This window comes from Oryza sativa, chromosome 1, assembly GCF_034140825.1.
Source record: "Oryza sativa Japonica Group chromosome 1, ASM3414082v1".
Classification (NCBI taxonomy): Eukaryota; Viridiplantae; Streptophyta; class Magnoliopsida; order Poales; family Poaceae; genus Oryza; species Oryza sativa.
Window position 1 is genome coordinate 35,289,472 of NC_089035.1, and position 22,181 is coordinate 35,311,652.

At 46.2% G+C, this 22,181-nt stretch overlaps 5 protein-coding genes across 7 annotated transcripts; 2 read left to right on the forward strand and 3 right to left on the reverse strand.

Moving 5' to 3' along the window:
• The first annotated feature begins 77 nt into the window (after positions 1-77).
• LOC4327483 (large ribosomal subunit protein eL24) lies at positions 78-2,861 on the forward strand. Of its 2 annotated transcripts, none has more exons than XM_026022018.2 (6): positions 78-241; positions 1,094-1,139; positions 1,252-1,327; positions 1,420-1,521; positions 1,996-2,144; positions 2,503-2,861. In XM_026022018.2, exons 2-6 carry the CDS (start codon positions 1,129-1,131, stop codon positions 2,651-2,653), a joined length of 489 nt encoding a protein of 162 aa, XP_025877803.1. In that variant the 5' UTR covers positions 78-241; positions 1,094-1,128; the 3' UTR covers positions 2,654-2,861. The 2 variants fall into 2 exon arrangements, with proteins under 2 accessions (XP_025877803.1, XP_015620714.1); XM_015765228.3 differs by having other exon boundaries at positions 78-121.
• Positions 2,862-3,314: 453 nt separating this feature from the next.
• Positions 3,315-7,336, reverse strand: LOC4327484 (pentatricopeptide repeat-containing protein At2g22410, mitochondrial). The gene is made up of 2 exons (XM_026022009.2): positions 7,280-7,336; positions 3,315-5,280 (listed from the first exon to the last, which is right to left on the reverse strand). The coding sequence occupies exon 2, from the start codon at positions 5,192-5,194 to the stop codon at positions 3,494-3,496; it is 1,701 nt and encodes a 566-aa protein (XP_025877794.1). The 5' UTR covers positions 5,195-5,280; positions 7,280-7,336; the 3' UTR covers positions 3,315-3,493.
• LOC136351053 (pentatricopeptide repeat-containing protein At1g09220, mitochondrial-like) lies at positions 5,144-7,336 on the reverse strand. Its single transcript, XM_015765266.3, has 2 exons — positions 5,565-7,336; positions 5,144-5,287 (listed from the first exon to the last, which is right to left on the reverse strand). The coding sequence occupies exon 1, from the start codon at positions 7,098-7,100 to the stop codon at positions 5,691-5,693; it is 1,410 nt and encodes a 469-aa protein (XP_015620752.1). The 5' UTR covers positions 7,101-7,336; the 3' UTR covers positions 5,144-5,287; positions 5,565-5,690.
• A 95-nt stretch (positions 7,337-7,431) lies between these two features.
• On the forward strand, positions 7,432-9,922 carry LOC9267207 (pentatricopeptide repeat-containing protein At5g15010, mitochondrial). 2 transcript variants are annotated; one of them, XM_026022014.2, is made up of 2 exons: positions 7,432-9,294; positions 9,583-9,922. In XM_026022014.2, exon 1 carries the CDS (start codon positions 7,473-7,475, stop codon positions 9,063-9,065), a length of 1,593 nt encoding a protein of 530 aa, XP_025877799.1. In that variant the 5' UTR covers positions 7,432-7,472; the 3' UTR covers positions 9,066-9,294; positions 9,583-9,922. The 2 variants fall into 2 exon arrangements, with proteins under 2 accessions (XP_025877799.1, XP_025877801.1); XM_026022016.2 differs by having other exon boundaries at positions 7,432-9,215.
• Positions 9,923-10,377: 455 nt separating this feature from the next.
• Positions 10,378-11,939, reverse strand: LOC4327485 (NAC domain-containing protein 68-like). The gene is made up of 3 exons (NM_001409113.1): positions 11,618-11,939; positions 11,233-11,519; positions 10,378-11,132 (listed from the first exon to the last, which is right to left on the reverse strand). The coding sequence occupies exons 1-3, from the start codon at positions 11,817-11,819 to the stop codon at positions 10,665-10,667; spliced, it is 957 nt and encodes a 318-aa protein (NP_001396042.1). The 5' UTR covers positions 11,820-11,939; the 3' UTR covers positions 10,378-10,664.
• Positions 11,940-22,181: the final 10,242 nt, after the last annotated feature.

The following is a 22,181-nucleotide window of genomic DNA, read 5'->3' on the forward strand; positions in this document are numbered from 1 at the left end:
GGCCCATTATTCCAGAAGGCCCATCTGCGAGGTCATCAAAACCCTACCCGAGCGGCCACACCCATTTCCCTACTCCCACCCCCCGCCGCCGCCGCCACCACCGCAGCTGCGCCGCTTCAAGGTAAATCTCCCATTCTTCTCCCCCTCGCTCGCCCTTCCTCTGCGTCCTCGTAGATTCGTCCGTGCGGAAGCAGTTCGTGCGGTGATTTTGCCTGTTCTTCCGTTGGATTTGCGAGTTCTGGTTGGTTTCTGATCCAAGGCTAAGCAACCAGTTCTTTAGTTTTGCCGTTCTATATTGGGATGTGTTCGTCCGTATCCCGTGCTTGAGTAGTTAGTACATGTTTTGTTGTTCCTGTGATCTGCATGTGTGTCCATGGTTCAAGCGCTAGGAATTCTTCTCCGAAGCGTAAATGATTTGCTTGCTGTACGCGATCTCTCTTGCACAGGCACTTGGTCACCATGCTAGCTGAAGTCGTGTGGTGGCCTAATCTTATTGCTGTGCAAGATGGACATGGGTGCACAGTTTGCAGCAGTGACTTCTTTGTGTCTCTGCTGTTAGTAGTTACCCAACAATCAATCAGTCTTTGGCTTGAAGGGTAAATGCCTGACTGGTGATCTGGTTCATGCTGGACACAGCCTTTTCTTGTTGCTTTTATACTTTTAGTGTTAACTGAATCAGAGCACAAGTACTGAGGCACTATGGATGTTCTGGGTTGCATGGGAGCCTATTATTTGTTGTGCAAGATAGAAACGGGAACCCGCTTTGCAGCAGAGATTTAACTCAACTCTCTGCTGCCAGTAGTCGCCCAACATCATCCATTTCTGTCCTGAGATAATGGTGCAGTATGACTTGTGAATTATAACTGTAGCACCCCAGTTTCTTGGTTTCTATATGATCTCCATTAATTTTTTGTGCTTATATTGTTGATTATGCTTCCATGTTTCATTTTATCGTGCCCCATATTGTGCCATGAGTTGGTTTCTACATGTTCTCCATTAATTTTATGTGCTTATATTGTTGATTATGCTTCCATGTTTCATTTTATCGTGCTGCATGTGCTAATTCCTTCGTTTTTTTGCTTGTGGAATCCAGGCAGGACATTGTGAAAGTTTCCCAAGTCTGAAAAGATGGTTCTGAAGTAAGTTCCTGTACCTAACGATTTTGTTATGTTTAGTTGATGCCTTTTGATCTTTTTCAAAATAAGATCTCACCATGATGGTCTTTAACGTGTTGTTTTCTTGGTTTTACAGGACTGAACTTTGCCGTTTTAGTGGGCAGAAGATATACCCAGGCAAGGGTATCAGGTTCATTCGTGCTGATTCCCAGGTAACCCTCTTTGTCCATTGAAGTTTGAAAGTCCAATCTATGATTAAGTTAGGGGGTCTTTTGCATACAATTTCAAGTGTTCTCTTCTGCAGGTTTTTCTGTTTGCCAACTCGAAATGCAAGCGCTACTTCCACAACCGCCTGAAGCCTGCCAAGCTTACCTGGACAGCTATGTACAGGAAGCAGCACAAGAAGGTGCAACATTTTCATCAGATTCATTCATATATTGGCATTCTCTGCCCATGCAATCAACAAATTCCCCTATTTCTGTGCTTACGTAATATAAATAACATGTTTATTTTGATGGTTTGCATGAATTTATTTAGTGTGGCAAGCACAGTGTCTAGAGTTCCATAAACAACACGATTGTTCCAAGTGGAAATGTGAAGTTTGATTCTGTATATCATAATGTCTTTTTGCTGGACACAATTTCTTGGGTAGCAAGCCTGTATATTGCACGTCATTGCAATTGTGAATATCTTATGGATACATGCATATGTTGTATCCTTGAGCCACATGATATGCAGTTATCCAAGTACATCTATCCACCCTTTGTTCATGTGTATGCTCATGTGCAGTTATCCGAGTTTTCTGCAGCAACTGGCTGGAATTGCTGCCTTATATCATGCCCTTGCTGCTATTTTTCTGAATTTCAACGTTGCACTGTAGGACATTCATGCTGAAGCTGTCAAGAAGAGGCGTCGCACCACCAAGAAGCCATACTCACGGTCAATTGTTGGTGCTACACTGGAAGTTATCCAAAAGAAGAGGAGTGAGAAACCTGAAGTCCGTGATGCAGCCAGAGAAGCGGCTCTCCGGTACATTTTCCACCTTTCTAGGCTATTGGTCTGCATTTACATATCCATTTAAATTGTTTTTTGAACTTGAATATTATTTATGTTGGTAAAGCTGAAATGGCTGATTTTAGCTGCTGCCCACATTTGTTCATTTTCATGTAATAGCTGTTGCTCCTTCATTTCAGCAGATTTATTTTTCTTAAGACCACTATTGTTGAATGATTCTGAACTTAATTGTGCATTGTTTAGTGCATGCTTGCATGCTATAGTTTGATCAATTAGCTTCGGGTGCTTCCTTTTGCCCCCTGAATATTTTGGGCCATGCAATTTTTTGCTCTCAGATTCAAACTAATGTGTGCTTTTGATATGTTTATAACAGTGAGATCAAGGAGCGCATCAAGAAAACCAAGGATGAGAAAAAGGCAAAGAAGGCAGAGGTGGCAAAATCTCAGAAGACACAGTCGAAGGGTGGTGCTACCCAGAGGGGTGCTAAAGGTCCTAAGATTGGCGGCGGTGGTGGGAAGCGCTGAAAGTCTCTTGCATCATAGGGAGAGTTCTTCTGGCTTAGCCTTCTCTCCGGCCATATCGTAGAAACAGTACCTTGGTCAAGTTAGCCTGCCGTCTTGAATTTTCACCTTTTTCTGTGAGATGACTTGTCCTGAATGCTTCGGGTATTTTGTTAGTCAATTTACAATTGCACTTATGTTTGGCTATTATAAAATTATCAAGTTTTCTGCATTGACAATTGCGCAGTGAGTTTGATGGCCTTAATTTATTTGCCATCTGTTTTGATGTTTCAATCAGTCAGTGTGTTATCATGTTCTTACACCGTATGGTGGCAGGTGCCATCGCTAAAGACGTAACTATCGATACCCTCCTTTTTATTTAATATACAGGCATATGATTTATTAAGATGTTTGAAGCGAACAAACAGCAGGCATATGATTTTTTTCTCCCGAATAAAATGTGAAGACGGCAATTATTTTTAGTATTTAACATTGCAGTAACCTAGTAATAATCTACGCCCAAGACATCTTTACTTAGATTTTTATCTACACATTAAGACATCTTTGTATACTTCCATTTTTTTCTCCCGAATAAAATGTGGTGAAGACGGCAGTTATTTGTAGTAGGAAACATTGCAGTAACATAATAATCTACGCCCAAGACATCTTTACTTCGATTTTCATCTACACCTTAAGACATCTTTCTATACTTCGATTTAATCAGTAATAAAGGCTGAAATGACAGAAGTATGATAAATTTCCTCAGAAAAGTTGACAACTAGGCCTGAACATCTATATTCACACAGATTGACAGTATGATGCAATGTATGTCTTTGCTAGTCACGAACCTACGTGTTCGCCGGATTAAGCCGCTTCAACAGCACTGCATCCAGGAGATTTCCTCACATCAGTATCAGCCATACATTGCCTGACGTTCATAGCTTCGCTCCATCTATGAGCACTCGCATATGCATTGCTTAACAGAGTATAGTTTCCGCTGTTGCTGGGCTCTAACTCATTGAGCTTCTTGGTGACGATCTCTGCAATGGCTACATCACCATGCGTATTGCATGATCCCAGAAGTATCCTCCAAACAACAGGGTCAGGATCTATGGGCATCTCAGTGATGAATCTCAGTGCCTTCTCCAACTGACCAGCACGGCCGAGGAGATCAACAACACAGCCGTAATGCTTCATCTGGGGTTCTAAGCTGTAAAGTCTTTTCATGCTTTCGAAGTGGTCAAGCCCTTCCTCAACAAGCTTAGCGTTCGCGCAAGCGATCAGTACACCAAGGAAAGTGACTCCATTTGGTCTGAATCCTTCAGTAAGCATAGCTTGAAACAAATTCAGAGATTCCTTCTCGAAGCCATTGTTTGCTAGCCCAATTATGATTGAGTTCCATGACAAGGTGTCCTTCTCCTTCATTTCTTTGAACACTTGCAATGCTTCCTTGGCACTTCCACATTTCATATACATGTCAATCAGAGAATTCTCCATAATGGTGTCAGCTTTGATGTTGTTTCTCCTCACGTACTCATGAACCCACTTACCAAGATCAAGTGCACCCAAATGTGCGCAAGAAGACACTACACTGGCAATCACAATGGCATCTGGTTTCACCTTGGCTCTCTGCATTTGCCTGAAGATCTCAAGAGCATCAGAGAAGTGATTAGCTTGTGAATATCCAGATATCATAGAACTCCATGAAATCAAATCTTTCTTAGGAATTTGATCGAATATTTTCCTTGCTGAAACTATATCTTGTCCTTTTGCATATGCAGCGATCATTGCATTCATTGTTACAATGTTCCTAACCTTCATGTTAAAGAACACCTTTTCAGCTGATTGTAACTGTCCACGTCTTCCAAAGTAATCTACCAATGTATTGCCCAAGTAAACATCCACCTCAATGCAATAATCCTCTATGTACCTGACCATGTAATCTGCCATGCTATAATCTCCTAAACGAGTACACGCAGAAACAACCTTGATCATTGTAACCTTATCAGCTTTCACTCCTTCATTCTGCATTAACTTGAACAGTGCCAAAATATCTTTAAATCTATTGCACTGGCTATATCCACAGATCAGCGAATTCCAGGATACAACATCCTTAACTACCATCTCATCAAAAACAGATCTTGCATAACAAAGATTACCACAGGCAGCATATAGATGAATCAACGAATTGCTAACAAAGATATCTGAAAGAAGACCAAGTTTTGTTATATGGTTGTGCATCTGTTCCCCTTCATTGAGAGCATTGATTCTAGCACAGGCCTTTAGTATGAATGGAAATGTCAGGTTGTCTGGCACCATTCCTCCTCCTTGTGCCTTCTTGTAGAAAGCAATGGCATCTGCCGGTGCATCACTTTGAGCAAGCCCTCTAATTAGGATATTCCAAAGAAAAGTGGTTGGTGCTTCAATCTGATCAAACACTTTATGAGCAAAAACCAAATCTGGTTGGAGAATGGCATAGGATCTGAGAACCTTAGACATTGCATAATGGCAATTGTACAGCCCAGAAACGATGTAATAGGCATGAAGCCTTTTTATGGCTTCCATCCTTACAATGTTGAAAAATGACTGAATTGTTCCATAAACAATGAGCTAGTTAAGGATGAGCAAGGACTGGATATAGTTCAGTACATCTGCTTCCTGCAAGGTATTAGCAAGATGAGTAAAGAAGTTTTTCCATCAAAAAAAGGACTGAAAGAATTAGTCCTTGATTGTGGGACAAATGAACAATACAGCATGCCGTTGAAGCTTATTAAAAGAGTTTATCAACCAGTGAATATAGAGGTTATGGGAATTTGGATACAAGCTTATATCATTAATGGTGATCAATTTAGCACTGACAGACAAATAAACTGTCATTTTAATTTTATTAACTTTCATGGAAAATAAAAAGGTCAAAGAATGCAATGAACCCAACCTTAATATGAAAGATCTTTAATCACAGTTGGTATAACATAGGGAGGTAATTCTAAGATTGCAACGGAAAACTCCCGACTCAATTGAGAGAGTTTCTTTCCAATATTTAGTCCTTATCCCAGGAATTCTACTGAGTCCCATCAACCAAAGCAAGCCCAGGAACCTTAACAGAATTCCTCTGATCGACTAGTTTTCGTACTATTTCAGCATCACTAAACCTACGAAGCTCAGTAAGCATATTGGATAGAACCACAAAATCACCACCAAATTCTCTTTCTAAGGCTAATATCTTCTTCATTGTCCTCTCTCCCATCTCAACTTCTCCATACTTACTGCAACAACCCAACAGCGTCCTCCAGACAGTTGCATTGACTTCCACAGGAAAATCTCTTATTATCTGCTCAGCTTCACGCAAACGTCCAGCCCTACCTAGCATGTCTATGATACACCCAAAATGCTTGACATCTGGATTTATGTTGTATTCATAAATCATGCTTTTGAAAAATGCAACTCCTTGCTCTACCAGCCCTCCATGGCTACAAGCATGGAGGACACTCAAGAAGGTTATTCTGTTAGGTCTGATTCCAGCTCTTCTCATATCGGCAAACAGTTCGACTGCCTTAACTGACAACCCATGCATTGCAAAACCTGAAATTATTGATGTCCATGACACCAAGTTCCTTCTGTCCAGCATTTCATCAAACACCCTTAGCGAATTCTGAATAGACCCAATCTTGGCATACAAGTCTATGAGTGAATTGCCAACCCGAACATCCCACACAAGACCCTCCTTCTCACAATAGCCATGCAATGCTTCCCCGATAAGAATCTTTCCAACATTAGATAGTGCAGGAACAACTGCCAACACAGTTATCTCGCTTGGACTAATGCCTTCTGCCATCATGCGGCGGAAAAGAGCAACTGCCTCGACAGGGCGACAAGCACGCGTATACCCATCTATCATCCCGCTCCACGAAACAACATTCCTACAAGGCATCCGCTCAAAGAGCAGCCTCGCATACTCAACCTCGCCCCATCCAGCAAAGCCTGTTATCACCACATTCCAAGAAACCGCGTTCTTCACCGGCATTTCCTCGAACGCCATCCGTGAATCCGCCAGGCACCCGCACAAGATATACACATTGACAAGGGCAGTATGCACGTAGGTCTGGAACTCGAACCCCTTCCGTACGACAAGCCCATGGAGCTGCATGCAACACCGCGGCCACCCCAGGCCAGCGCAGGCCTTGAGGGCAAACGTGAAGGCGTACGTGTCGTCGGCCGCGTGCCACCGCGCGTGCCTGAAGAGCTGCAGGGCATCCTGCGGGTGAGGGCCATGCGAGTAGGCCTTGAGGAGGGCGTGCCACGGCGTGGGACGCCGGTCGAACACCTGGTGGGCAATGAGCTGGGAGTGGATCTGCAGGAGCTGGCGCCTCCTGTCCTGGTGCTCCAGGAGGAGCGCCACTAGGCGGCGGGCGGCGATCGCATCGACGGGTGGGCTTGTGCGCCCCAAGAAGCGAGGTGACAGCCCAGCCATGGACGGCTAGGACGCGTGGTTACCTACTACCTAGTCTTCCTCCCAAACCCCAAAACCCTAGCACAATACCCCTCTTATACTCTAGTAGTTGTCACTTGCTAGTGCAATCGATGTGGAAGGTGAAGCAAGCAACAATGGAGAATTGGAGATTGGAGAGGAAGTCCATCGTTTTTGCTCACCTTGGGTTGCACTTGCACTTGCGCTCGGATCGGCAGCGTAAATGCGACGGGGAAGACGAAGCAAACGCCAAGGCGGGAATGCAGTTTACGCTTTGCTTACACTCGTGGCGTAACAGCCAGACGTAAAAGGCGGAAACGCGTCGCGCACACACACGAATCGCGAAGTTCGCGACCCGATTCCTCTCCGCCCGCCATGCTGCGGAGTCTCCTCGCGAGAGCAATCCCGCGATCCTCCGCCGCCGCCGCCACCACCCGCGGATTCACCGATCCGCGGAGCTTTCCTCTACTCTTTCGCGAAGGTTCGCGTCTCTCCACTTCGCAGGGCGGCATCGGCAATGGCGGCGGCGGCGGCGGCGGCGGCAATGGCGGTGATGGCGAGGAGGATGACCCCTTCTCGTTCGCGGACCTCCAGAAGCTGCCGCCGGACGTCGCGCGTGACGTGGAGGCCGTCGTCGGCGCGGCCGAGGGGTTCCATGCGGACGCCGCGCGGGCCAGGGGCCTCCTGGAGCGGTGCGGCGCCACGGCGTCCGAGCCGGTCGTGGTGGCCGTGCTGGACCGCCTCCGCAACAGCTGCGCCGCGGCGCACGCCGCGTTCCGGTGGGCCTCGGCGCAGCCAGGGTACGCGCCAGGGCGGCACGCGTGCCACTCCATGCTCGCCATCCTCGCGAAGCACCGCCGCTTCGACGACGCACGCGCCCTGCTCGACCAAATGCGCCGCTCGTCGCTTGCGTCTCCGGCCGCGGTGATGCTTCTCATCCGGCGCTACTGCGCTGCACGGGACGTCGCCGGCGCCGTCGCGGCGTTCCGTGCGCTCCCGAACCTTGGTTTCCGGCCTGGCGTCGCAGAGTTCCATGGCCTCCTGACCGCGCTTTGCCGGTACAAGAACGTCCAGGATGCGGAGCACCTGCTTCTGTCCAGCGAGAAGGAGTTCCCTTTCGAGACCAAGAGTTTTAACGTTGTGCTCAATGGCTGGTGCAACATGGTCCGCAGTGTGCGGGAGGCGAAGAGGTTTTGGAATGCCATGGAAATTAAGGGTATTAAGAGGGACGTGGTATCATATGGGAGTATGATTTCGTGCTTCTCGAAAGCCGGAAGTTTGGACACTGTCATGAAGCTCTTTAACCGCATGAAGGAGGCTGGTGTTATACCAGACAGGAAAATCTACAATGCAGTTGTCTACGCTCTCGCCAAGGGACAGTGTGTGAATGAGGCAAAGGCTCTTGTCCGGAGCATGGAGGAGAAGGGGGTTGCCCCAGACACGGCCACTTTCAACTCCCTCATTAGACCTCTTTGCAAGGCTCGTCAGGTTCAGGAGGCAAGGAAAATGCTTGATGACATGTTAGGGAGAGGGCTGTCACCTTCAGTGAGAACATTTCATGCGTTACTCGATGTGGCTAGAAGCCCCATTGAGGTGTTTGATCTGTTGGATAAGATGAAAGAATTGCAGTGTGACCCAGAGATGGACACTTTCATTATGTTGATCAGGAAATTCTGCCGGTGGAGGCAACATGACAGTGTGGAGAAGCTCTGGAGTGCAATGCCTGCAAATGGGCTAAGCCCTGATAGGAGTGCGTATATTGTATTGATACACGGTTTATTCCTTAATGGGAGACTGGAGGAGTCAGCAAAGTATTACGAAGAGATGAAAGCCAAGGGATTTCCACCTGAGAAGAAGACTGAAGAAATGATACAGGCTTGGCTTTCAGGCAGAGAGCTTGCCAAGGCTTCAGCTTCAGTGGGTTCAAGGGGTGGTTCTGTGTCTCTCAGATCAAATCCTCGAAAGTGATTGGATGATGATTGCCCTTAAAAAGTGATTTATGAAAAGATATGAAGTAGGGGAGGAAGATTCGCTTTGTTCTTCATGAAGAACTGCTAGAAACATTGAAGAAATCATTTCTTTCCCAGGCTAAAGAGAACAGAAGAGAAGCTGAATGCCGTATGTTTTCCTAGTCATTGTGGTCTCTCTTGATATGGTTGTAATTACTAAATGCATGATTTGCTGAAACACTTCACAAGTAAGCATGTCTGGTTTGCTGTATCCCTTTATTTGTACCTTCTAGCTTGTCCTGACTTACATGCCGAATTGTCAGTGCAAATAGTAGAGCAGTTTCCATCATATTCATGATCCAAATCGTTTCATATGGATCAATGTTATTTCATATGGAGTATTTGTTTTCAATGTTAGCATGCCAGGGTGAACTGGCATATTCTGAAACAACCATGTAATAGTTTTTACTGTTCTCAACATTGTGTAGAACCTACAATGTTCATTTGTATGATATATTTTCTTCTTGATGATGCAGCTCTAAATCGCACCTTTTCTGATGGTACTATTTTAGTGCCGTGAATATGAAGAATCTTCCTATGATAGCACATTGGATTTGAAGCTGGGATGGATTACCACTAGCCTGGTACTAATCATTACATTATTAAATCATTACAAGGTGAGAGCATACCTGAACTCCATATTAATCCAATCTGTCTACTTTGTGGCCTAAAATAATGCCAACTTGTAAGTTGCTTCAACCACACTGATGATAATATATGGTATTGGTCAAACACCTTATCCTTGTACACCTGAAGACCTATGTATCACATTCTGTAGGATATACTCATGCTGCCTGCAAGTGGCTTATTCTGCCATATATATCTTCCCCCACCCTGAGCTCTTTGATATGCTCTCTAGATGACGGCATTATCTCTCAACCAGATGCAAGTTGCTTTAAAATTTTACTATCTGTAGAGACGATGACATATTAACAGATACATTTCTGGGGAAAAGAGAAGGGCTCACTTTCTGTGTGCAACTCGCAGTCATGGTTGCCGTGATTCTGTTCAGTGTCTTTTTCATGGTATCTATCTATAGTTGCAAGCTAGTGTCGCTAACTCAAATGAGTCATGATGCGACTGACATAGTGCATGCCTACGTCTTACTTTAATCAATTGATGCATGGTCGCATTCCGTTTGCCTATGCAATGGATGTTGCCATTCCATCAATATCTGAAACCCCTGTACCACAATTTGGATAAAGAACCAAACCTTTTGTTTTTTTAAAAAAAAAAATAAGTGAAAAGATGAAAATATAAAATACTTAGGATAAAACATTTAAAACCATCAAGCATATATTTCAGAATTCAGACTAATGAAGGATAAAATCATATATGTTTCGCTTAGGATATGAGAACAAAAGGAGATGTTTTGCAGATTACCAAATGCATATACTGAACAAATGAATTACATACTGCAAGCATCTACCACCACATTTGCAGAATCATGCTTGCCAGATTTCTAATCATTTTCGTTCTAGTAAATCTAATAATTTTCTAGCCATCACTCCTATTTCCGCCCTTTATCTACAGCAACCTTTTTCTTGCTCCATCCATCTCAGAATGGTGGCAGGATTGTCTGCCACATCTTCATCTGCGGCGAGCTGATGGACTGCAAGTAGCCGCCGTCGTGCCCTGGCGCCGCCGGATTCACCATCTGCATCTGCATGTGCTGCAGGTTCATCATGTACGGCGGCTGCAGCTCGTCGAAGTTGAGGCCGGTGAACCAGTCGTTGTCCTCCTTCACCGTCACGAACCCATTCCTCGGCGGCGCCACGTCGCCGAAGCCGCCGCCGCCGCAGCCACCGTGCCGCAGGCCGGCGGAGGCGTTGTCGATGTCGGAGTCGTGCGTCTGGAAGCTGTCGGACATGGTGTCAGCCGCCGCCGCGTCCATGACCTCGCCGTTCTGATGGTGGTGGTTGCGCGGCGCCGCCGCCGCCACGGAGGCCACGTCCTGCTGCTCCAGCTTCACCTTCTCCCAGTTGTTCTTCTTGTTGTACAGCCGGCACAGCACCCACTCGTCCAGCTGCAGAGGAACAAAACACGGCGAGATCGACATCAGCATCAATCAGTTCAACATCATCACCAATCGAATGCGTCGGAGTACGCGTCGTCACGACGCCTACCTTCTGTGAGCCCTTCTTGCCGCCCGGGGCGCGGTCGGCGTCGGCGAGGCGGTACTCGTGCATGATCCAGTCCGTCTTGACCCCCCTCGGCGCCTTCCCGGAGTAGAACACGAGCGCCTTCTTGATCCCCACCGTCCTCGCGCTCCCCTTGGGCGCCACCGGCTTGTCGGCTCCCGTCGCCTTCCAGTACCCTCTCCCCGCTGCGCGGTTCGGCCTCGACCCGTTCGGGTACTTCCGGTCCCTCGGCGTGAAGAAGTACCACTCTTTCCTCCCGAACAACGCCTTCTCTGCGCACACACAAAACCACACAAACATCAGACACAAAACCAAACCAATGGATGAACAGATCGACGGAGAGTACCAAGAAAAGAAGAGGCGTACGTACCAGGGAGATCCCAGGGGTCGAGCTTGTAGAGGTCGACCTCGGCGATGATTGGGACGGGGAGCGGCTGCCGGGCAACCTTGCGGCAGAGGTAGTGCACCACGAGCTCCTCGTCGGTCGGGTGGAAACGGAAGCCCGGCGGCAGGTTCAGCTCCGCCTCCGCGTCCCTCCTCCCGCTGCCCCCAACCGCCGCCGCCATTTCCATCCTTCTCCTCTCGTGAAAATGTTGGTGATGACACACCACCACCACCAACGCTGCTGCTGCTGCTGCTGCTGCTGCTGCCTTTGTTGATGCTGCGCTTCCGTGGCGACCAAGTCGGTTCGTGGCCTCGGACACGAGGTCGCGGCTATATATGGGGGTGGCTCCTCCGGAACGTGGGCTGCAGGTGGGCCCGGCCCTGTCCCCTCCTGGACCTCGCCGGATGAGGATGTGCGCTCGCGGCTACTACGACGAAGGTTCTCGCGCGTAGAAAATAGCTTGACCTCTCTCAAAGGGCGAAAGCCTCATGGAAACAGAAGAGTCAAAAGACAGACAAGCTAGCGAGCGAGAGATAGATCTTCCGCGAAGAAAAAATATTGTAATCTCGCGCCGGCTCATGGCTTGTGGATGGCTGTGCGTGCAGTGCAGCATCGCCAAGACAACAACAACTCGATGTTTTTGACTGTTTTTGCGCACACACACATATCTGCCCCCGATTGTTTCGTGGACTCCGGCGTCGTAATCGCCCGGCGTGCGTGCTTAAGCTTTCACCTGCTGCACCACGTGCGAATTTTGCTCTGCTTCTTTCTCTGCATCGGTTGCGCCTTGCATGCAGTCAGTCAGTCACCAGTCGTTGTGTAGGCAGGCGGTGCCCAGGAAATTCCTGCCTGCGTTGTCGACGCATATGGAATTCGGTTTTTAGGATGTGGATTTGGTAGTTTCTCTAGAACTATTCATTTCATTTGCCTGTCAATTGGAGTATTGGACGGCGTCTTGGCTTGGATTTTTCTTTCACTTGCAGGGGCCTACGCTAAGAGGAAAACTCGCGCGCACGAAATGAAAGGAAAGCAATTGAGCGGACACTTGGGGGGGCCCGGATCACTGTCGATCGGTCTGTCTCTGAAACGATGCATTCAAAGTTGCCAATTACCGGATGCTTTCAATCCCCCGGCGCTGCCTAACGTGATATCCAAGAATCTGACAGCTTTAACACAAGGAGCTTAATGCAAGCCGGCCGCGTGTTCCCTTTACTAATCTCCGTAGCATTCATGGTTCTATGTGTCCCTGTCAGGCTGTCACATACTAGTAGCATCACTGATCGCTCTAACTGATTCCACAGGGAGGCTGTACTGCCCAACTGTAGCTTCCATATCGATCCATCTACCGATCGACACACGAGGATATGCTTCGAATATCACTCAGCAAATTCAGAAGGGTATCGTTTCCATTCGCCTCCAAACTATGGACCGTTCATACTTGCATGGCACCACCACGATTTCTCACTTTTTATCACAGAATCACTTCGCTTCGCAGCCAACGAGAGAGAGTAGGTGCATCTCCTCTAACCCTCTCGCCGTCAGTAAAATTAAAAAGGAAAAAAATATTTTTTATGCTGCCATTCTGCACGTGGCTGGCTGGACATCGATGATGCCTATCCATCCAGATGCAGTGAACCAGCCGCTGCCTGGGTCGGGTGTGGGTGCGATGCGAGCCGCAACGTACGGCGAAGGTGGCGAACAAATCCACAGGTGGTTGGTACGCCATAGTGCCATGTTTTCGTCCTAGAATACAAGCGTTTAGAGTTTTCTACGGGTGTAAAGAAAAATTAAATTAAATTACAGATAATTAAGATAAGTGACCTGATAAAAATTTAAATTAGAGATGATTATAGTTGGTTAAGTTGAGAACCTGAGGTAGTAGTGATAGTAATGGAGAAGTTCTACATTATATTAAATTTTAAACGCAGAAAATACTATCTTTTTTAGGCCGGAAGAAATAGCACTATGGACACAACGTAAGATGGCTAAGACCTAGTTTAGTTCCCCAAACTTTTTTTTTCCAAAAACATTATATCGAATCTTTGAAAATATGTTAGAGGGAAACGTTGAGAGGAATCTTTTGAGCCTAACTAATCCCACTTATGGCTAATTATAGATTAATTAGGCTCAAAAGATTCGTCTCGCGGTTTCCAGGCGAGTTATGAAATTAGTTTTTTTATTCGTGTCCGGAAACCTCCTCCGTTATCCGGTCAAATATCCGATGTGACACCTACAAATTTTCTTTCTATGGCTATGTTTAGTTCCTGAAATTGGAGAGAAGTTTGGGGAAAGTTGATAGTTTGGAAAAAAAAGTTAGAAGTTTATATGAGTAGGAAAGTTTTGGATGTGATGTGATATGATGTAAAGTTGAGAGTTTGGGGGAAGTTTGGTGTGAACTAAACAGGACCTAAACAAGCCCTAAATATGCTGCGTCATGTCGACAGCCGATTTATTTTTCCATTCCTCCGGTGGTAGACTATGGTATATGGTATGAAAAATCAGCCCAAAAAGGGACGGACGGCGGCTGCGATGAGAGCGATGGCCGGCTTGTTTTGTCTGCTTCCCTGGGGAAAAAATTAGCACTACTGCAGGTCTCTGGTTGGAGCTTTAATTGAAAAGTTTAGTTGTGTTACCACACAACTGGAATGATCACTGGAAAACTTTATTGGCATGACACGACAGTGTGTGAAGAGGCTAATTTACGGTTGGTGGCAAGACGATTAGTTGTCTTCTGGTTAGCTGAATTTACAGTGACAGAATCATGCAAAAGGGATTTACATCCCAAACAAGCGTGAGCCAAAAGTAGTAATATTTTAGGGTAGCTGGCATCAGTTAACCCTAGTGGTGCACAAGGCAGAAACTTCTTGATCAAGTATTGTTTTCTTCAACATCAAAAGGAATTATTGATTTGTTAATCGAGGTGGATGAAGGCATAAACCCACATGCATGTCTACCGCTTGACCCCGTACAAGATTTTAATCCTCCCTTTTCTAGTCGGCCACTAACGTTGGAATGGAGCTTAATATACACAGGCTAGCTAGGTGGGCCCTGGGCAGTGCCTCCAACTGGCAGTTAATTAGCAGCAACGTTCATCTTTCTAGTTAAGATGCACTATTGAATTCCTCAGGAGAGTTAATTCACACAGAAAAAATATGAACATTAATAAAAAAGAAACCCACTAAAGAAAAAATATAAATTACTCCCTTAAACTATCAAGGTCGATCAAATTACCCCCTAAACTCAAATACCATATATTTTTAACCACGAACTTCTAACCGGATAAATTATCCCCCCTAGAACTGTTTTGGGTGGTTTTAACCAAGAGCTTGCACACATGGCGTCAACGTGGCAATACAGTCAACAAAAATAATAATAGTCAATTATAGGTCCCATCTGTCATTTTCTTTCTTCTCTCCCTCTCTCTCCAATATCCTCTCTTTCCTCTCTCTCCGCTCTCTCCTCAATGGGAATGGTGGCGTCGGCCAGCGAAGAAGGCAGGGCTCAGCATGAGGGAGGCAGCCGAATGCGAGGGTGGGATGTGGACGGCGGCCGGACTTGCTTCGAGGTGGGGAACTTCAGCTAGTGGTAGCGGCGGCAGTCTCGAGCGTGAGCTCGGTAACCATGCCAACGCCGTAGCCACGTCCTTTCTCCACCGCCACCATCAATCTCTCCGATGGGAGCAAGGCGACGCAAAGAGGGGCAACACCTACGTCGGCAATGCCTTCTCGAGCGAGGTGGGTGGAGGCCAGCGGAGCTCGCCCGGGTGGCCGGTGACTGAAGCGGAGCTCACCTAGGCTGCCGGTGGTGGAAGCGGAGCTCGCCCCGTCGCCCTCAAAGGCGTCGATGTCGCCCGAATATGCGCCATCACCGTCTATTGCACTGCCCTCCGACCCGCCACCTGCCGCCTCGCGCGTCGCCTGCCGCCTCTATCACCGCTCGCAACTATGCCCACATGGGCTCGAGCCCTTCCTGCTGCCTCCTGCTAGGGGGTTATTTGTTTGGTTTGCATAATTAGGGGGCAAAGAATGTCTGGTTTTGTGGTTTAGGGGTGTAATTCAGTCGACAGCAATAGTCCAGGGGGTAATTCGTACTTTTTCCTTCGACTATTGGTTACTACTCCCTCCGTCCCCCCCAAAAAAAAAATCAAATACTAGAGTTTGAATTTTGTCCCACAAAAAACCAACTTCTACCATTCTATACCTACCCTTAGCACGTAAAACAAGAAGTTTTACCCCTTCAATACCCTTTACCTACTCATCACTCTTACTTTTTTTTTCAATGATTAAGGGCATTTTAGTCATTCTCCATCTCCACCAATTCCACCTTGGGATGCTATGAATGTAATTTTTGTGGGACGGAGGGAGTATGTGTAAAGGCCAGGGAGCTAATCAACATATTAATTACTTCAAGTAAATTTCAATCAACCTATGTTTGATAGTTTTTTTTAATACAGGGAACAGGGATTATATTACTTAACTAAAGTATCGTCACAAACAAGTTGTGAGATAAACCTATGTTTTGTTGTTAAAGCTGCATAACATATACTATGATATCCTTTCAAAAAAAAACATATACTATGACCAGTGGTACGTAATCTTAGATATAATGGTTCAAAGTATCATATAACATTAGGTATACATGTTGAGTATATTTTTACTTAAACTTTTAAAATACAACATATATGATTTTTTTTTATTTCTTGACTGAGGCTATTGGTTTAACTCTTGGCTAGTTAAAAATAATAATAATTCAGATATGATAAATTTAATTTTGATTTAAATAAGGGTGGGGTTTTATATATGAAACATTTAATACATGTGATTCTCTGTCATTTTAATCATAAAATATAAGGTATTACTTTATTTTTGAAATACCTCTCGATCGTTGTACTATCTACAATAAGTGTACAATAAGTGATTTCTCAACTTTAGAGTTTACATCAATTTAAGAGCAATTTTACGGTACTTGAGAAGGTACCATGAGGTGCCACTTTTTCTATTGTACATTTGGTACCTAGATACTATGAGGTACTAAATTTTACACTAAATTTTTTGTACCTCCTCAATAACTATAAAATTACTCTCAATTTAAAGTTTAATATCTTCATAGATGAAGAGACTAATCCAATCCCATTGGTTGAGCCACGGCTTATAAGTCGAGAAAAGCAAACGATGTAACAAAAAATAATAATTTTATGGTAAGAATGCTCTGATTTTTGGCGATCCAAAAGCCAAAGCTCAAAAAAAGAAAAAGAAAAACAATGGGAAAAAGCCTAAGATCAACAGTATAATTAGATTGTGTACTTGCCATTCTAGCTTTGTTATAAGTCAAATATTTATATCTATGTCTTTGATCATTAACTTGTTAAATTCATGTAGTTCAATAACATGAATAACGTAAATCTTATGATGTTGAACTATATGAGTTCTTAGAAATTAATAATAAACATAGAAAATTAATTTGACTAATAATAAAATTAGAAAGTTAAGTAATGTGAAAGGGCATGAGTAGAATTTGATTCTCGATCAACAATTTAAAAGTTCTGACGAGTAACATCACTGTGGTCAACGAGATCGGCTAATGTGGTCACTGGGTCAGATAGGCATATCCACGGAAGATATCCATGGTGCTGTGTCTAGGCCGGAATAATCGATCATGACGCAAGAGCGGACGCAACGAGCGACGTCGATCGATCGATATCCGAGGATTTAACTCTCTTAATCGCGAAGGTGTCACCACAGCCATGCATGCACGCATGCATTGACCGGACCAAACCCCGGCCCGGCCGTGACAGGTCCGACCTACCGGCTGGCTGGCTACAACCGTCCGTGCGATTATTGCCGAGTCATTGCATCACGTGTGCCTGCGCCTGCCTATCTATCTTCCAGTCTTGATCCATGCGTTGTGCGGCTGCGGGTGACCACTATACTGTTGGGTAACCCCGGGTGACGACATCTGCATTGTTATTTCCTAGCTGAAGCAGTTCGTGGGAAAGCACACGTGAATCTCACTTAGGGGTGGCAATGGGGTGGCGGGGCAGCCTGGACAGGACGCCCCCACCCCCGCCCCCGCTCCCTGCATTCTTCCCCGTCTTCGGTCCCAGTCAGTAAATCGGGTGGACGGGTGAGCAGAGCCCAACACCGTTCGGATGGACAGCAACTGCGAAGCGTCGATTAGGACAGTTGTAGGCAGCACACCGCGACAAGAGGACACTGGCCAGGTGCGGTGTGCCGTGAGAAGGTGGCGAAGAGGCAATACCAGCTAGAGACGGTAGCAAAGAGACGGCGTTGTCTCGAGGCGGCATACTGAGACCGAAGAGGGAGATAGACGTGAGAAGAGATGTGAGTGGCGGCTGGGCAAGGATTTGGGAAAACTAGGGTTTTGCTTATATAGTCCTTCATTAAATTGGCCAGATGGGTCTTAGAATATGCTATATCTTTTGACATGTACTTCTTTCGTTTCAAGTTATAAGACGTTTTAACTATGGTCAAAATCAAATTGTTTCAGTTTTGACTAAGTTTATAGATAAATATAGTAATATTTATAATACTAAATTAGTTTCATCAAATCAATAATTGAATATGTCGATAATATGGGCCCGGGGGTATGCGGAGTACGGGGGAGTTACCTTCCCGTCCAGCCACGTGGCCCTACAGCCTGGCCCTCCCCCCACATCTCGGAATACGCAGAAGCAGCCAGGGAGTCTCGGGGTGCCACGTCACACCCCTCGGGCCCTCGCGCTGCCTCGCCCCGAGGCCCTCGCCCGGCTGCCACGTGGCGAGGGGAGCGAGCAGGGCGGAGACTCAGGCTGAACCGCCATCAATGCGTGGCGCCCCAACCGTCTCTCACCGCATTTAATGCGGTAAGGGCGGTCGTGCGGTGCTGCCCAATTAACCCACGTCAATCGGGCGTGACCAGACTGTGACTGGCCTGTCACCGGTCACATTTGATCGGACGGGCGGCTGTGCCCCCATGTTCCATCCTGTACCCAACGGAGTGGGGGCGGGTATGCCCTATCCTATCGAAGCGTCATTCAGAGCTCCCTCCATGTGAGAAGGACCGCCACAAGTCTTCGTTCATTTAAGAGGGAGTGACGGGGCTGTCCCCCGTGTCAGGCGGCGGGCGGCGCTGGGGTCCACTCGAGGACGGACGACTGCTTAGCTTCCAGGCGAAGGCACAGATCGTGGTCCGGTCTGAGTAGAGTGGGTCCCCCTCCCGTGAAAGAGTGGGTAGAGGCGGCGCATGTGGGATCCCCTTGAACTATAAAAGGAGGATCGAGAGTGCTCTCCAGGGGGATTTTGGGTAACACTCAATGATAAGTTCCACACACAGGAGTAGGGTATTACGCTCCATAGCGGCCCGAACCTGTATAATCTTGGCGCCCGTGTGTGATCTCGAAACACTCCAGGCGGATACACGATCTCAACAAGCGAGCCTTTCCCCCGGCCGAACTCACAAAAGAGGGATCTCTCGATCACCCGCTAGAGAGGATCACTCCTCGACAGAATATATTTTCATAATAAATTTGTCTTGAGTTAAAAATGTTACTATTTTTCTCTACAAACTTATTTAAAATTAAAGCAATTTGATTTTGATCAAAGTCAAAATATCTTGTAACCTGAAACGGAGGGAGTAACTCATAACTCCAGAGCCTCGTGGGTCACCTCACCAGTAGGTCAATTTTTATCCCCGCTCGACACCGCTCGCCCGCGGGTGAGATCCCCCCTCGCGGCGGCCTCATAGGGTGGGTCCCCGGTCCCAACAAGAAAATTGTCATTTTGTTATAGTCTATATATACTGTACAATAATTAAATCAGAGTGATGATTTCCAGTTCGTGGACGAACCGAGTATGCGACGACACCATCCTTGTCGTCGCGTTGCGTTGCACGCAGTCGATATGCATACTCACGCACGCACGCCCGGGTGGAAAAATCGATCGATCGGCGGGCGGTCGCGGATCGCTTGCTGGGGCGTTGCACGCAAAACGCCGCTACTTTTTGCGCGCGCGCCTTCGAGCGAAACGGCTGACCGATCGATCGATCCACGATCCCCTTGATGGCGAGCCGACGACGACGGCGCGCGCTGGAGGTTGGAAATCACGGGCGTTACGTGGTGCGCGCGCCGCGTGCGATTCAACAAACACCAGAGTTTCTGCGGGCAATTCCCCCTCACGGCCTCGCCTGCGCAGCGCGAGTTGTGGATACTGGTCGACGAGACAGCCGCTAGCCGCCGCCACCGAGAGCAAGCAAGACGACGACGTGCGGACGCCTCGTCGCGGAGAGGTGGGTGACCGGTGACACCGACGGCCGGGCCGGCCGGCGCCCGACTACGACGCGGCAGTCAATTCAATCTCGTGCCGCGCGGCAGGCCGGGCAACTAAGGAAGCGAGCGACGTCTCTCCTGTGATCGATCGAGCCGTGCGTATAAGCGTTTAGCACGTTGAGCACTTGGGCTGCTACTACTATTACGGTGTTCGCTTCAACGTCACCGTCCTGTCCACTATGCATATTCCTCGCCCGTGCTGCCTGCTGAATAGTCGTACCAGTTCATCGATGATCGGTTCATCCATGTCCGGCTTCTCAGGAAGATTCGGATTTTCTGACCGACAGTACGGTATTGTGACCAAAATGGAATAATCTAATATGGATATACTCCCTCCATCCCTAAATATAAGATATTTTGGTTGGATGTGACATATTCTAGTACACTGTCTAGATACGTTGTACTAGGATACGTCACATCCAACCAAAATCCCTTATATTTAGGGACGGAGGAAGTACCTCATAATTGGGCCGAGTTTAGTTCTAAACTTTAAACCCAAAAACGTCACATTGAACTTTTCTACACACAAACTTTCAACTTTTCTATCACATCATTCCAATTTCAATCAAACTTTCAATTTTGATGTGGAACTAAACACACCCTTGTACTACCAAATTAATATATTATAGGATAAAGAAAGTAGATTATTCGGTGACCGGTGACCAGTTAGTAAGGGCCATTCTTCGTAGTTAGTAAGGGTCATTCTTCTCAATGATTTGGAACTCATCTCTCGCACACGTAAAACAAAATGACTCATTAATACATGATTAATTAATATTAATTATTTTTTAAAAAAAATAATTAATATTTTTTAAATAATATTTTTATAGAATAATTTTATAAAAACCACACCGTTTAATAGGTATAATATTTTTATAGAATAATTTTATAAAAACCACACCGTTTAATATGTTAGGAAGGGTGCACGGAAAAGAAAAAGGAGTGGAGTAGAGAATATTAAGTAAAGAACACGGCCTCAGCCCTGCTCATGATTTAGAATGGGTCGTCAGCCTTTCGACACGTACTATGTACTAGGTAGGGTGACAAATCAAAAGGACTATGTTATCAAGATATCATTTGATCAGGCGTTAGTCCTATCTTTGCTATTTGTGTCCTCGAGTGTACGATGCTGTGGCTCAGTTCAATGAACTAGCCGCAACCCAAATTTGCCATTACTTTTCACGTGAAAATGCATGTCTCCAATAGTTGCCGCGCAGTTAATGTGACTTGTGTGCGGTCACTGTGTAAATCATAGATCTGTCAGATCAGAAAAGAGCTTGTGGTCACTTCAGTGATTAATTGGAGGGCAAATGCGAACAATGCAACATCCATGATGAAATTAAACAGCCTTATCTTCTTTTATAAGATAAAATTTAAATTTTCAATCTTAAATTGATAGTTAATTTTAGGTTTTATTTTTATCGTAATTTATTTTTCAGTTTTTATTTTAGATCGCTAAGAAATTTTTTAGTTACAAATATGTTGTTTAATTTATTCCCTAAATAAGCTAAACGATGAACTTAACTAATTAGAGTATCTAGAGAAAGCTCAGCAAACCACACAATCGTAGTAATCATATAACTTCGACAAAGAAAAACACAAGAGTTCGGTTTTCTTATGGTCGCTGGAGACTGGTGAGGTAGGTGTACTTGTGAAAAACGGCGTTCCACAGGAGGTCCATTGAGATTGGCGAATGATCAGATAACAACACCGGGAATTATAGCCACACAGACACAGCCTCAGTCGAGCAAATCAGCAGCAATTCACATGCGCCGTACTGTACTATTGTCCAGCCTTGGCCCTTGGATTCACCTTCTTGTTTTGCAGCACGTTGAGCTAGCATGGCATGAAAATTTTCACCGTTGGCACCGACGAACCGCGGCGGCAGGCGGCAGCCAGCCAAGCTATGTGGTCGCAGAGTCGCAGTGCGGCCGGCCCAACACAGCTGCGGGCCTGCACGGCCGCACAGGTAAACTCGCGGTCTGCGTGCGAACACGCGCGACGCCGTGCATACCGCGCATACTACCGTCATGCGTTTTAAATGACATGTCCACCTATAGCATGCGCGTGGCTCGCCGTAATCGCAGTACTATCCAGTATTTGCAGCATTGGTACAGCAAGGTTAATAATACAGTCGACCTATTAGCTATAAACTTATTTCTAGCTTTCTCTCAGCCTAACCATATAATAAATAGCTCTTTACAATTAATATAGGGCCCACTTATT

Excerpts from the sequence above, each read along its gene's own strand:
- LOC4327483 (XM_026022018.2), top strand. Across the intron at positions 1,522-1,995 it reads ACAGGAAGCAGCACAAGAAG|GACATTCATGCTGAAGCTGT; the intron begins GTGCAACATTTT and ends GTTGCACTGTAG. Across the intron at positions 2,145-2,502 it reads GCCAGAGAAGCGGCTCTCCG|TGAGATCAAGGAGCGCATCA; the intron begins GTACATTTTCCA and ends TGTTTATAACAG.
- LOC136351053 (XM_015765266.3), bottom strand. The coding sequence starts at position 7,100 with ATGGCTGGGCTGTCACCTCGCTTCTTGGGGCGCACAAGCCCACCCGTC.
- LOC4327485 (NM_001409113.1), bottom strand. The coding sequence starts at position 11,819 with ATGGAAATGGCGGCGGCGGTTGGGGGCAGCGGGAGGAGGGACGCGGAG. Across the intron at positions 11,520-11,617 it reads CGACCCCTGGGATCTCCCTG|AGAAGGCGTTGTTCGGGAGG; the intron begins GTACGTACGCCT and ends GTGTGTGCGCAG. Across the intron at positions 11,133-11,232 it reads GCAAGAAGGGCTCACAGAAG|CTGGACGAGTGGGTGCTGTG; the intron begins GTAGGCGTCGTG and ends GTTCCTCTGCAG.
- LOC4327484 (XM_026022009.2), bottom strand. The coding sequence starts at position 5,194 with ATGGAAGCCATAAAAAGGCTTCATGCCTATTACATCGTTTCTGGGCTG.
- LOC9267207 (XM_026022014.2), top strand. The coding sequence starts at position 7,473 with ATGCTGCGGAGTCTCCTCGCGAGAGCAATCCCGCGATCCTCCGCCGCC.